Source organism: Pleuronectes platessa, chromosome 21 (assembly GCF_947347685.1).
Source record: "Pleuronectes platessa chromosome 21, fPlePla1.1, whole genome shotgun sequence".
Taxonomy (NCBI): domain Eukaryota; kingdom Metazoa; phylum Chordata; class Actinopteri; order Pleuronectiformes; family Pleuronectidae; genus Pleuronectes; species Pleuronectes platessa.
The window spans coordinates 10,179,708-10,194,846 of NC_070646.1; the positions used below are offsets into that span (position 1 = coordinate 10,179,708).

Consider the following 15,139-nt stretch of genomic DNA (forward strand, 5'->3'; position numbering starts at 1 on the left):
CTTGCAGTGAAGATTCTTGGTTGTCGCTGCTCTTAAGCCGGATGTTGTGGTTTTGAGAAAAAGAGCAGGTCCTGTCTCTGAGCCTGACTGTGATCCCCTGAAATCTATAACACTTCATAGGCAGTATTGCTCTCTGCCAATATCAGCATATAGGATTCTGTCTGTCAATTTGCACCAGGAACACTTGTTCTTTTTATTTATCACCTCTGCAATCGTACTCTCAGATGCCATCTGAAACTCCCCTTGCGCTTGAGGGAAAAGCACCATTTGCTTTCAGTCTGTTCACTCTTCAACCTCTTCACCGCAGCACAGGAAGGCGGCTCAGACAGACAGGAAGGAGCTGCAGCCTGACACAGTATCTCCAGAGGCAGGACCGAGCGTGATGAGTGTTTGTGACACGTTTAGTCGGAGCACTCGTCCTGTTGCAGATTGTCCTACGGCTGCTTTCATGAGAACTATGGCGTTACCACATAAAACATCTGTATGGGCCACATTTTAAATATTCTGAGACTAACAGGCAACTTCAACAAACCCGTGGTGAGTAACCCAAGTTTCTTTTTTTTAAAATTTGGTTTCAGTCTAATCAAAAAGGAATAAAAGGAGCTGTGTTTCATTTTCTTTGCGATAACTTCCAACCTGAATTTGCCTCATAACTTGTTTTATTAATTTACAACTGATCAGCTTGGCCATACATTTGTACATTTACATTGTAATGCAGACCTACTTACATCATGCACTAATATTTATTTTTTGCTCTTTGCTCATTGCTGATAATCATGTGAGTTTACTTGCTCCCTGGTGTATTCACTGGGTCGTTGAACACGATCCAAACCATTTAGCGTCTTTCTCAACACACGTTAACAGTAACACTGTTAGTGCTTGTCTTGACAACGGAACCTAGCAAGCAGCATCTGAGGTCTGGGTTTTTGAATTGACTTCCTTTGTGAGAAGTTATGTGATCAGCGCCAAAACCACACAGGAAGGAATCGGCCATTTTCAGGTTGTGTCAGTGAAACCTCTGTCACACATTTTAAATGCATCTTTGCAGTTCTCCCACTGCAGAGAGACAACCCTCCAACTGATGCTCTGGGTTTCTACACCATTTTTTTCACCATGGATGGAAGGGGGGGAAATATAGGTCAGTAAGCGGAGCGCAGTGATCTGTAGCAAGCAGACTGTCGATGAAAGGTTGAAGTTTGGAAATATCATTAATGCAATTTTTAATCGAGGCTGTGGAATCATTTGAAAACATCGGGAGGCCGTTCCTAGGCCCAGCACGCTCGTGATTACCTTCACTTGTAGTCTCTTAGTGTTGTTTATCCTTGGCCATGATTTCCGAGCAACTGAACTCATGTGGTTTTCAATCTGCTATATAAATAAATCTGGTGACACGGCCAGACTGACACCCTCTTACCTTTTTATCATTCCTACTGGTTTGTGATGTCTTGCATTTCCCAGCATTCCTCCTCCCAACTTGACCAGAGGCCCAACCAGCCAGTACAGGACCTTTAGAATGATTTCTACACCTTTTTTTTTATTATTTCTAATATGACGTATCAAATTGCAATGATTTGAATAGTGTCACTCGCAAAGTTAAACTAATGAGAGGAGGAAGAGACCCACAATTTTTTCTAAAAGCAAATGAATATTGGATAAAGATATTACTACATGGCTAAGTTAATTATTATATGTAGTATATTATTATTATTGCGGGTTTGAGCATTTACATGATCAGAAATAACTAGCTAACTGTTAATTAATCCCAGAATCCAGCCTAGACATGTATGAGAATGGGAAGTTAATGGTCTGTTGAGCTACTGTTTTTATTTTATTTTGAAACATCTGTGAGCTGCCGTCAAACTGACTGAGATGAAGTGAAGCATGTGAAGCTGTGTGTCATCTGCATAACAAGATAAAACAGATGCAGTTTCACAGATGGCCGAACGTAGAGCGATACCAGTTATCCCAATAACAGAATAGATATGAAAGAATAGACCGTGTGTCAAGAGAAGGGAAACTAGGAAGTGGGCAATAAAAGTTCTTAATAAAATAAACACAGTTAATTGCTTCAAATGCAGAAGTTAAAGAAAGAAGTAGCGAGTAGATGTTTTTGTGGCTAACACACTTTCATTACAATATAATATTAATTTCAGCACTGAGATTGACGGGATCATTTTATTTTAGAAGTAAATTTGCACCAGTGTAACATGACAGCTATAGGTAAAACATTTGTAATATTAATAATCCTTGAAACAATATATTTCAAGGGGAAATAATAATAGTGCTATTTTCAGCCTGTGTTTAGGCAGATTTCTCAGTCTTGTTTGTGACTCGATTTCTCATGTCAAGCACATTTGATCATGAGCTACACTAGTTGGAAGTGATTCACTGACCTGATGATACAACCCTGAAATACCAGCTGTAATGCTGAGTGATATTTCTACTCACTGTTAACGGCACAAATAGATCTTGTTGAGCAAAATGATTTGCACACTGCAGTCGCATATTTTAAGTGTTGTATTTCTGGAGACCTACTGAATCTGTAACATAAGACCTAATACACGTATTACCATTTGTAACATTAATGACAATAACGTTAATGTTACTTTTCCAATATTTATTTCCCCTTCCTTCATCAACGCCGCCTGTATTTTCCAATTTGTAATTGTTGCACACTGTGTGAGTAATGCCCAGTTTTATATTGTGCAGCCACAAATAAGAACACTCTCAGGAATCAGAAATCACCCAACCTTCTCATGGAGAGGAAAGCACATTACGATTCCATCCTGGACCGGAGCAAACGCATTACATGGCAGGATGACTGCTACGTGGATCTTCAGTCTTCCTCCGGTCCCCTCTCCTCACAATCAGAAACAGAGGGTAAGAGTTTCCTCCACACACTGATTGAGGCCGTGTGTTTCCCCAAACTCTTATCTTGTCCTTTCATTTATTTTAAAGCGTGTAGGATGGTACACAGAGATTAATGCAAAGACCAAAAACAGCAGAAGAGAAATTATAATGGCAACCAGTCCTAGCTAGAAGGTTGATGGGACAATCATAATGGTAAAGAAAAAGGTAAAGACAGCAATGTGAGGTCCAGTCAGTAAGTTAAAGATAACCAGTGGCTATTACAGCATCCTGTTAAGTTTTGCATAAAGTAACAATAAAGGTGTAAATTAATAAACAAGATTGAATTTCAGTTCTATCATCATGAAGATCGATATTCTGCTCGGATCAATATTCATTCAATTTGACATTATCATCAGTGTTGCCTTCTTCATATTCACTAGTATCCACATTCACGTGAGATTAAAGCCGTTAGATAAAGTAGAAGGGGTTTTCTTCATCTTTGAAGTTCCATTCAATTTTTGAATCAGTCATTACCCAAATCTGACATAAATGCTTATTGAGTTACTCAATGTGACTTTCACCTTTTTCTACACCCATTAATCCCTTTTTCTTTATACCCGGAGGAGTATTCCAAGGAGATTTTAAGAATACTGATGTCACCTTAGCCAAAATGTCACTTTTCAGGTGTGCATAGTTTTAAATGAAAGAATCGAATTCCTTTGAATGTATTTATTTAGTCCAGACGTCCAGAGCAATGGTTGACATTTTCATTGACGAGATCTTTGCACAGTCTGACATTTTTGCATGTTGTATGTGGTCGGTGAATTTGTTCTGGTCAGTTTGAAAAAGGCTGGAGGGAGATCTATGAACTTTGAAAACAACTGATGAGAAGTGCTGATTAGATTAAATGCTGCACAAAAGCAAACAGAAATTCATGACGTGTATCATAAGTGAACCAGCTTTTTAAATTGGCTTGCGTTTATAGTGCTGTATAAATAAAGTCGAAGTTGAACGGATGATATGCAACTAATCATAAAATGTTATAGTTACCCAGCAAATATCATTTCATGAAACAAAAATAATGAGGGTAAAACATACTCTAATTATATCTTTGCTTCGATCAGCCTGTGTGCTCCTTTGAAGATTCTCAGAATCTCGGAATTATAAATCATGATTAAAAACACACCGCCAATATTTCCGGATCAAGGGGGGGGGACGAGTAGAGAAGCCATTAGAAATCGAATGTCTCCCCGGGATCCCTACCTCATTTCCTAGTAGTTCATTGTGAGGATGTGGCTTGGTAATAGGAAATCAATTTTTCAAGTACACAAGTCATATAGAGTTAACAGCCATGTGAGCAGCTCTGTGAGGCTAAAGGCTTTGATCTAAATGCTGTGGTCAGCATGCTAACAGGCTCACAGTAACTATGGCTGATGTTAACCAAATATGTTAACCATGTAGTCTAAGTTTCACAAGGTGGGTCTAGCTATCAAAGCACAGATACCTTCAAATTGTCGTGCATTTGTTGTATTATGGATACATGGTGTCATATGCAGCTCAACGACTGATGGCACAATTTCTAATTTGTGGTATTGGACCAAAAATTCTATACTAAATTTCATTGTAATCTATCCAATGGTTAAAGAGGTCTTTAAGTATGGACCAAACTGAATGAATTACTGACTGATCAACCAACAGAGACCACCGTTGTTATGAGTAGAGTCATCATAGTGTAAAAAGAAAACGACTAACTGCCAGCATGGCTAAAAGAGAAGAGAGATAGAGGTTGGAAGTGGCTTAGGGTTAAGAATTGTTAAGATTGGGTGAGGAAAAGGAGAAATTAAAAAGAATAACTGACAGTTCTTTGAATGCATTGAATTTGGCATTGTTGCAGCTTGATTGGCCCACACAGCAGGAGTAGCAAAGTACAAAAAGACTACATATATATTAATTGGGATATTGTCCTTCAATAGTCTTGTTTACGTGAGGCAGCAGGAATCAACATCTCTCAATCTCGAGTTGAACAATAAGAGCATAACAGAATCAGGACACGATTTTTAAAGTGATTGGCTTAGAAGAAGTCACAAATAAAGAGACAAAACTCGCTCTCCATGCATTGCATAGTGTTCCTTTTTTTTCCAACTTTACAAACTGTGGAGCTTGGTCAGAATAAACTCTTGTCAATTTGACTTGCCAACTACATTAATCCTGATCCTAGAGCTTTCTCTGCGCTGTGCTTTGTTTTGGCTTAGAGCTTGGCTGGATCCAAAAGCATCATGATCAGCTGCAACGCTTCACTACGGCCTCCTTCCTCGAGGAGCTGTTAACCCACCTGAGAAAGATGGATGTGCTGAGTTTGGCTGAGGAGTCCAAGATCAAGGAGGCCGGCCGGCTGCAGGATCAGGTTAACATGCTCATGACTATTATCACCAGCAAGGACACCCAAGGCTCTGATGCTCTCCAGGGTTTCATAGAGAGCTCAGACTCCCCCGTGGCTCAGCTCATCGTCAACCACGGTAAGGGGCTTGAAACGGGATTGGATGTTTGCGTTGTTCCAAGTGTATAAGAAGTTTAGCTCATGCGGAAGATCAGATCATCGTCTTGGCAAACAATAACAGAGTTCATTTTCTTTTACTGCAGATTCCATGGTGAAGGAGCACAAAGAGGTGCTTCTGCGTCAATATGAGCAGTACAGAGACAGAGATTCAGTCAGCTGCCTCAAACTGAACGTCTCCTCAAGAAGCTTACTTCTGGTCGATGGACTCTCTGACCTCCAGCAAAAGGAACACGACCTAATGCAGGTGGGGGCAGCTCGAGGACGGAAAAGAAATCATCTCAGACAGCTTGGGCTGGCCAAGCTACTGGAGCCCCTGACCCGCGTCAGTTTGCCTCCCAGGGTCTCCCTCACAATTGGGGTTGCTGGTATCGGCAAGACCACCTGGGTCCGACACTTCATTAGACAGTGGAGCCAAGGGGCCATTTCTACAGACGTGAGCTTTGTTTTACCTTTTACCTTTTGTGAACTGAACTCGCTGGAGAAGCTTTCAGCTGAGAAACTGGTGAAAACAGCTTTTCCTCATTTAACTGACCCCGGTCTGGTCCTGACCAGCTCCTGCCGGACACTTCTCATACTTGAAGGCTTGGATGAATTCCGCTGCACTTTAAATTTCTCTGACGCAGCACCCTGCGATGACCCGAAGAAAGAGGTGTCTATTGATGACTTAGTTACTAACATTATCCGGGGGAACCTGCTCCCTGACGTCGCAGTGTGGGTGACTTCCAGGCCAGGAGTGGCCTCACTCGTCCCTGGAGGACTAGTAGATAGGGTGACTGAGATCCCAGGATTTAGCCCCAAGGATATACAGATCTTCCTGAACCACCACTTCTCTGAGAGGGATTTTGCCACCAAAATATGGGAACACTTGGAGTCCCATAAGATTCTAATGGTGATGTGCTACATACCGTGCATTTGCTGGATAGTAGCCGATACTCTGATGTACATCATGCAGAGTGAAACACAAGAAAGCCTTCCAAGGACTTGCACTGAGCTCTACGCCCACTTCTGTTCCATGAAGGCAGAGGTTGGTGAACCAAGAGGCAGGGAGCATGTCAAATTGGAGCAGCTTCATGGGAGTAATCGTAAACTGCTGGGGAATCTTGGACGACTGGCCTTTTATGGGCTCCTCAAACACAAGTACAGCTTCAGTGAGCAGGACCTCAGGGCCTATGGGATAGATCTACTCTTAACCCAGAGCAGCCTTGGTGCAGGAGTTCTTGTTCGGGAGGAGTCCGCCATATACGTAACATACCGGTTCACCCATCTGACTCTGCAGGAGTTTCTTGCAGCTACCTTCTACCATGTCTCCTCCAAGCGGGCAATCTTTGACTTGTTCTCGGAAAGCACCATGTCCTGGCCTAAAATTGGTTTCCAGAACCACTTCAGAAGTGCCTTTCAGCATGCACAGCAGGCAGAAGATGGACATTTGGATGTGTTCGTGCGCTTTCTGACAGGCCTGCTGTGCCCAGCGGCACTGAAACCTCTTGCTGGGCTATTGCCGCTCGGGAAAGATGATGGTAACCAAAAGGCCTGGGCCGCGGGCTTCTTGCAAAGCCTCTTGGTCAGCGGCGGTGCGGTGGTATCGCTGCGCACAGTCAACCTGGCTTATTGCTTACAGGAGCTGCAGCACACAGAGCTGCTGCGGAGTGTAGAGGAAGGTTTACGGCTCGGTAGCCTAGCAGGGAAATTAACACGGGCTCACTGTGTTGTGCTGGGATATCTGCTGCACGTGTCTCCAGAGTGCAGTGAGCAGACCAACCTAACAGGCTCTCTGAACTACGCCACGGTGAAATGTTTGCTCCCCCAGCTGCTGTACTGCAGCCACCTCAGGTCAGCTCCCCCGAGCACCGTCCCTCAATAACCTCAAAATCGGGAGAAAAACTGCAGCGTGACACTTGTATGTGTTTTATTCTGCTCAACAGGTTAGAGAACAATCACTTCAAAGACGATGTTATGGAATTACTGGGAAGCCTGCTCAGTGCCAAAGACTGCCACATTCAGAGGATCAGGTGATGTGTCACTTACATTTCTACCCATTCTGTTCTTCTACTCCTACAGCCTGTATCAAATGAAATTGCCCAATCAGCCTTTTCTTTTAAAAGGGTGTAATCGACACTCAGCGGATGTCATGTAATTGTAGGATTGAGGTTGCGATGTTGATGAATGTGATTATCATTAATTTTATATTCCGTCTGTTATTCGCCCCCCCTCAGTTTGGCAGAGAACGTCATCGGCAACAAAGGAGCCAAAGCACTGAGTCGAGCCCTCCTGGTGAACCGGACTCTTACTTCTCTCAAGTGAGACCTTGTTTGTTTCCGGTGACATTTAATTCATCGCAATGAAGTGAACAACCACAGGTTTTACAGTTCAAAAGAGGAAATTGTGTGCCCACGATAAAAAAAAACACGTCTGAGGTCGAAACCGGTCATATCTTTCTCATTGTAAGATCGTTTTATTTGGAATATGATAAGTTACACAAGGATGTAAATTAATTTCCCCCTTGTGTATAATACATTACAACATATTCACTGTTGCCATTGGTTTGTCCCTATATTTGTTCATAATATTACAACATTCATGCCACAGATGATTTTACTGCAAGATACATATATTATACAATAAAGCTGCACAGCACTGTTTCCTTCTAAGTCTGTTTAGTCTTACATCTAAGAATGGGAAGACAGAAGAAAGACAAAATGCATACTCTATTTTGGAGAAACACATAATCCCTGAGTGGTGTAGTGCTCCTAAGAATTGTTACCTGAATTTCTTTTGAGCATTTCTTTACACAAAAGTTTGTCTTTAAATGTTTCCGCTTAAAAAGTAAGGCATAAAAAAAAATCCAAACCTCAGAATCGTTTCATATTCACATATACATTGTTATACAGTGTGTTTCCATTACTACCGTACATTGCTGTGCGTCATCTAACCCCCTATTTGTAACTCAGTCTCCGGAACAACAACATCGGCTCTAAAGGTGCAAAGTTCCTGGCAGAAGCTCTGAAAATGAACCAAGTGCTGGTGTCAATCAAGTGAGTGTAACTCCTGTAGATTTTAGTCCATGCGCACAACAATCACACAAACTGCACGTATAACTCTCCGATTTCCCCCGAACCCCTCACCAGCTTCCAGAACAACTCCATCGAGGAGGAAGGGGCCGAAGCCCTCGCAGAAGTGCTGCAGTGCAACCGCAAACTGGTGTCTCTGAAGTGAGTCCACTTGTTCGCTGCACTTCTTTTGTATCATTATATGTGGAATAATTTGTAAAATGATCTTTGACGCATGTGTTGATTCAGTTTGCGGAAGAATTCAGTCGGAGCGGGAGGAGCCAAACGGATTGCGGAAGCGCTGAAGACAAACCGGACTCTGACCAAACTGATGTAATCTTAAATTCCCATCTTCATCCCCTGTGCTGATCTTGACTACATATACAGTATTAAACTGTACTATACATACTGTTGAGCTGGAATAGTTATTATTGACATTTGCTATTTTCAGTCCAGTGGATTAAGAGTGAAAGCTGCTTTGTTTGCAATTAGATTTTTACATTACTCTAGCTAGTTTACCACATTTTTCCTCCTCAAGATCGATGAGTTGATTTTCAATGTGCCTATCGTGTGCTTTTCTCACATCTGCAGACTTTGCAGCAACCAGCTCGGAGATAAAGGAACAATCGCTCTGGCAGAGGCGTTGACACACAACCACACTCTGCTCTCGCTTCAGTCAGTGTCTCCTATTAAAAAGTCTGCTGCTGTTACATTTCATATTGCAATTAGTTCACACAGAGTTAAACCATGACCCAGTTTGTCTTTCAAACAACATGACAGTCCTGTCTATCTTTCATTCTGCAGACTTCAGAGTAACTCGATCAGCAACAAGGGGATGACTGCCCTGACCAAAGCACTCAGGCTGAACCGAGGTCTCGTCTCCTTGAAGTGAGTATGAAAACGGAGAGTTTCGGGACAACCAGGTTAGGTGGTGCCCCTTTTTCCCCATCGTCACACAATGCTGAGTATTTACCTTTACCTTTTCTTTCTCTCAAAGAACAAAAAGCTTATTTCCCAAATGTCAAACTCAACTAAATGTCTGTGCTTGTAAATTAAGATTGTTTGGATACTATGATTTCTAGAACCCTTTCTTCTCCCCCTGAAATATTTATATATTTTTTTTATCTGGATAGTTTAAGGGAGAACTCGATAGGGGTGGAGGGAGCAAAGAACATGGCTCATGCCCTCCATGAAAACAACTCTCTACAGGAACTTGAGTGAGTTACCTCCTTATAAAGTATTATTAGCAGTATGTGATGTAATTCTCCACAGAGGGATGGTTAAATCAATCACTCAGGGCTCTTGAGGGATGAAAAGCTGCAAATCCTATGATATTATTTTACTGTACCTGTTTATCATGTGAGTTATTATGTGTCTGTGCGTGTGTGTGTGTGTCCCAGTCTCACAGCCAACCTGTTGCATGATGAAGGGGTTCAAGCTATAGCAGGCGCAATCAAGTTCAACCAAGGCCTCACCTCTTTGCAGTAAGTACGCAAGCATGCACACAGAATGCACGAATAGGCCCGCGGGTAGATCAAGCACCACAAACTTTGAGACTGTGACTTAGGATCACGGCAATGAAACCTGAATACAACTAGAGTGACACTCAGTTTAAAAACCCAGTCTCTGCTCTGATAGGCCCGCTAGCCCATTTCTTGCATGCATCACTTCCAGTGCAAGCAGGAAATGTGTGGTTATACATTTTGTCAGGGGGTGTGTCAGACTAGACACTAGACGTGTATTATGCAAATGTGTGGCATTGTGATGTCACATGTCATCATGATGCAGGAAGTAGTTGGGATGAGGTGTTTCAGGAGCATCAGTCATCCTCTATGAAGGAGAGGAGCTCCCAATTTTACAGGCTTTGTAAAAAAAAAAACACAACTAAAGGAAAAATTGTAAGACCAGGATTTATTAAGTTAAGTTATAGTCATATGAGTATATATTAAACTCTGTATCCAATATTTTAAATACGTGCTAACCATATGTGCCTTTCTTTCTTTTTGACAGTCTCCAGTGGAATTTCATCAAGTCCACTGCCACTAAAGCTCTGGCCCATGCTCTGCTCTCCAATAGCACAATGCAGCTCCTGGAGTAAGTGCAATGGTCCGGGCGTTAGCCATTGTTCAGCCTCATTATCAACCCTGGTTTTGCTCACACACCTTCCCACACACTATCTGCTCTGCAATTACACTGATCCCTGGCAAGATGTTAAACATTAGTGTGACCCGTCCGTGTGTTTATAAGCCACTCAACGGTTGTATGACATTTCATTCAATGGTATTGTTATTTACAGTTGCTGTGTGCCTGTGTGTGTGTTTCCAGTCTGCAGGAGAATTCTATTGGGAACGAAGGCGTCATTTTTCTTGCGGAAGCCCTGAAAACCAACGTGTCTCTCCGTACATTATGGTTTGCATTATAATTTTGTGCAGTTTGATAAGAAAATTGTGCGTCATACTATGTATCTATTCTTTTTCTCACATGTTCCCCTCTTTGTGAGCTTGTGTCTTTAGCATCCAAGGGGTCTCAGCAGGCACAAGTGGCGCAATTGCCATGGCAAAGGCTCTGATGACCAATCAGACGCTGCAAACCTTAGAGTGAGTCCAAAGCTCTCTGTTGTTCAAACTGTTCTTTTGTGATTTGACGTTTAGAAGCTATAATTGAAATCCCTCCCACTCAAATCAGAAAGTGCTCTTTTCCCTCAGTACAGATGATTATATCCTTGGCACACACTATAATTTATAGTGTGACATTTATAGTCTATAAATGTTATTTCCAACTTTAATTGTAAGAGAAAAAGTTGGCTACTCTGTGATCTCAATTAAAACCAAGTTTGGTTTGTGGTTTAACTATTATACTTTTATGTTGATTTCACAATATCATATGACATACTGGGGAGTTTCAATCTTTCTGGAACTTTACTGAGCCTAGAATTGCACTTAGAGCACATACTGTAGCTCAACCAAGGGTCACACACTGGTAGATTTCACGCAAGATATAATGCCAAATTTGTTTCCGTCCAGATCCATGAATTATTCTCTGAGAAATTTAGATCTATCTCACAATGTTAAAGAAGGTGAACACGAAAGCCGTCTGATGTGCATCTGAACCCAAATTCAGAGGGTTCTTCCAAGACCCTTCCATAAAGGTTTGTCTTAATCTGTCCAGTTGTTTTTGCACAATCCTGAAAACTACCAGACAAACAAAAGTAAACATAACCTCCCTAGTGTACATCAGAACAACACAGTGGAAAAGTAGAGAACGCAACAACAGTAAAGAATCATTTAAAAACAATTGGACTGAACATTTTTATCGTGTTGCAGATTTTGAAAAACAGCAACAGAAAGAAAACTGAAGCCCGGCAGGAAAGAACTTAACCTAAAACAAGGCTGGGATTCAAACAGCACAATACAGGTCGCAAGTTCATGGTCTTGGTGAAGAACAGGTTTTGAGCTTGAAAGAAATGTGACACAAAGCAAAAGAAAGATCTGTGCTAGAATCCTCGTCCTATATATTTGTCATCTTTATGTGCCCGTAGCAGCTTGGATCTTCTAACCGCTCGGGTCATGCTGCTGGTGTTAAAACACACTGTGACATCTGAGGGAACAACAACTGGAGTTTGTGTACCTAAAGTTTGCTCATTTTTCCACTCTGTGTTTCAGTTTCCGAGGGAACACTGTGGGGATGGAGGGAGCAAAGGCTCTGGCCAATGCACTGAAAAGCAACAGAAGCCTCAAGTCACTGAAGTAAGCCCTGATGAGAAAAAACATACTACAACCACTACTGCTAACATTTAACCAAATCCAGCATCATGCATTCCCAAAATGAGAGTTGTATACTTGCATCACTGGAGATTAAAGGAAAAAGTCTGTGTGCATCCTCAGCCTGCAGGAGAACTCTTTGGGAATGGATGGAGCCATATTCATCGCTACAGCCTTGAAGGGAAACCACCAAATGACCTACATCAAGTGAGTCCCTCTCATAAAAAGTGTCCGCTCACATCTCTACACGTTTAACTGATTGAGATGTATTGTGTTTCAGAGAGCAGAATTTATTCTTATCAAAACGCCAACCTCTGTTTTTTCTATGTTAGTTTGCAGGGAAATGGCATCGGTGAATCTGGAGCGAAGGTCATATCAGACGCCATCAGAGCCAACGCTCCGGGCTGTGTGGTGGACATCTGAGCCTGGCGGAGGTCAAACAGTACATATAGGCTGTGGTGCCAGAAACAAGTCTAAACTGGAATTTTGTTCAACTCTATATAACATAACATAATGGTACTGAAACAACTCTTGGTTTATCTACTTTGCTAGTTTGACTGTATTTTTCGATATATTTTATTATATTTATTATGACAAATAACAGTTTGTCTTCAAGAAGCTATTTCAATAAATGAGAAATAAGAAGTAGCGTGTCGAGACGTCGAGTCGCAGCTTGTTTATATGTGCGATGCGTTAGGATACTTGTCTGTACATTTGCTCTATTTGCACAAGTGACTCTGCTGTATAGAAATAAAAACGGCCTTTGCCCACAACATTGTACATTTATAAAAGTTGTTGTTTTACCCAAACTTCTCTTGCAATGGCTGTATTATTATTACAAAGACGAAGATGCATCAATTCATGGGTTTAAAATCCTGCTATATCAAAAGATTATATAGGCCGAGGATATATAGGATATGGAGTGCCTTTGTGATGTTGTATGACACTAATACACATTTTTATTTCATGCAACTCCTCTATACTTGCTGCAGTCCACCTTATTTGAAACACATTGGTGATTACACAACTAAATAAGTAAGGACCATACTTTTTTGCATCACTATTGATAATGTTGGGTGGTATCTTGAGGACTATAGAAAGATGAGTGTCTCTTCTTGTGAAATCCTATTTTCCAATGCAAAAATAATAATAGCTCTGTATGTATGACTGCAAGGACATCTCCGAATAACCCTTTGGACATACTGCACTTAGGAAGCTATTGAAGAAGCTATAGGACTATATTCACATCTATGCTTTTCCAATAGCTGCCTGCTCCTTTTCTATTATTCAGACAACATAACACACACAGCATATCTCAATGAAATAACTCAGAGTACAAAATAAATCACAGATACAAAATGGAAAAAGTTAAACTCTTCTCAGATCATGATATTTGTTTTATTATCTTATTCTTCTATACTGAGCTAATAAGTCCTACGTACTCCTATTCCGTGGGCCGACTGCATTTAACTTCTTAAGAAAGCAATATTCTATTTTAAGGTTGCAATAGACGACATTATAGGATAATTATTGCCTTTGTCCTGAAGAAACATTTTCTTTCCTTAGATTTGTAAATGGATGTAATTAGGGGAAGATCCGACAGGAAATTTGAAGAGGTCCGTTCATGACCAATTATGGCGTACAAGGGTAAATGCAACAATAGGAAAAGGAAATTAAAGACCTCAGCTATTGTATCATTTAAACCATGGAAGCCCAGAAACCTAACATCTTCATAATGACAGTGTCGGGTTGTGTACTGCTGAAACAGGAACTCAGGACTTTCAAGGCACAAGGCACAAGACAGGAAGAGCACCACCATCACTTGTGTATGTCCTGCATGTGGTAAATTCAACGTCAGTAAAAGTTGCTTTTTGCGTTTGGACATTACAATAATCTTGGTGTGACGTGATTTTCTACGGTGGCCCTGAAAGCTCAACGAACGGCAACTTAAGAAAACACATGCAAGTTGACAAAACACCAGCAAAGTAAAAAAACATCTTCATCAATTTCGGCCCCTCTGCAGTGGCTGTACAGTACAATGTTGTGCATATGTTTCGCGAACGCTGAACTTAACGAATCAGTTTTCATATTATTAACGTGAACGTGTGACGTGAACGTGAGTGAACGTCACGTACATCACCGTATCAGGCCGTGTGTGTGTGTGTGTGTGTGTGTGTGTGTGTGTGTGTGTGTGTGTGTGTGTGTGTGTGTGTGTGTGTGTGTGTGTGTGTGTGTGTGTGTGTGTGTGTGTGTGTGTGTGTGTGTGTGTAGCGAGTGCTCCGGTCCCGGGCATAGACTGTATATAGGTCCCGGGTCCCGGGGCTCCGACCCCGCCCACTCGCTCTTTTGATAGTAAAGGTTTCGTACCCCTGCACACTATGGACAATATATTGCCTCACAAACAGGGGCTTGCTTGTTAGCGCTGTTTATTCAGTTTAACAGGAGAAGACGACATGTCTCTAGATCGGATCATCTTCCATGATCAGAGCTCACTGTGGCTCTCTCCGAGTGAGTGGGCGGGATCGCTCCTGGTATTTCATGATGGCCTGATACGGTGATGATTTAAAAAATGTACGTGACATTCACTCATGTTCATCGTTACGTTCACGTTAGTAATATGAAAACTGATTCGTTAAGTTCAGCGTTCGCGAAACATATGCACAACATTGTACTGTACAGCCACTGCAGAGGGGCCGAAGAGCCGCGGGTGGCCGAACCCTGTGTGGAACCGAATTTCTATGGTGTATTGGACGTTTTTGTGGCAGCAGTGTCCATCACTTTTAGCTGTCCCATGGAAACACTTCCGTTGTGTTGTGGCCTCTTCTTGCTGCGCGTTTGGCTTCTTGCTGCGCGTTTGGCTTCTTGCTGCGCGTTTGGCTTCTTGCTGCGCGTTTGGCTTCTTGCTGCGCGTTTGGCTTTTTGCA

The 15,139-nt window shown here is 41.9% G+C and overlaps 1 protein-coding gene across 1 annotated transcript; it reads left to right on the top strand.

The window, feature by feature from the left end:
* The first annotated feature begins 140 nt into the window (after positions 1-140).
* On the top strand, positions 141-13,024 carry nlrc3 (NLR family, CARD domain containing 3). Its single transcript, XM_053413960.1, has 19 exons — positions 141-537; positions 2,710-2,880; positions 5,103-5,366; positions 5,491-7,237; positions 7,330-7,416; positions 7,621-7,704; positions 8,356-8,439; positions 8,533-8,616; positions 8,704-8,787; positions 9,046-9,129; positions 9,259-9,342; positions 9,588-9,671; positions 9,855-9,938; positions 10,465-10,548; positions 10,780-10,863; positions 10,968-11,051; positions 12,117-12,200; positions 12,339-12,422; positions 12,548-13,024. The coding sequence occupies exons 2-19, from the start codon at positions 2,757-2,759 to the stop codon at positions 12,636-12,638; spliced, it is 3,405 nt and encodes a 1,134-aa protein (XP_053269935.1). The 5' UTR covers positions 141-537; positions 2,710-2,756; the 3' UTR covers positions 12,639-13,024.
* The last annotated feature ends 2,115 nt before the right edge of the window (positions 13,025-15,139 follow it).

Excerpts from the sequence above, each read along its gene's own strand:
- nlrc3 (XM_053413960.1), top strand. The coding sequence starts at position 2,757 with ATGGAGAGGAAAGCACATTACGATTCCATCCTGGACCGGAGCAAACGC. Across the intron at positions 7,417-7,620 it reads TGCCACATTCAGAGGATCAG|TTTGGCAGAGAACGTCATCG; the intron begins GTGATGTGTCAC and ends GCCCCCCCTCAG. Across the intron at positions 9,343-9,587 it reads CGAGGTCTCGTCTCCTTGAA|TTTAAGGGAGAACTCGATAG; the intron begins GTGAGTATGAAA and ends TTATCTGGATAG.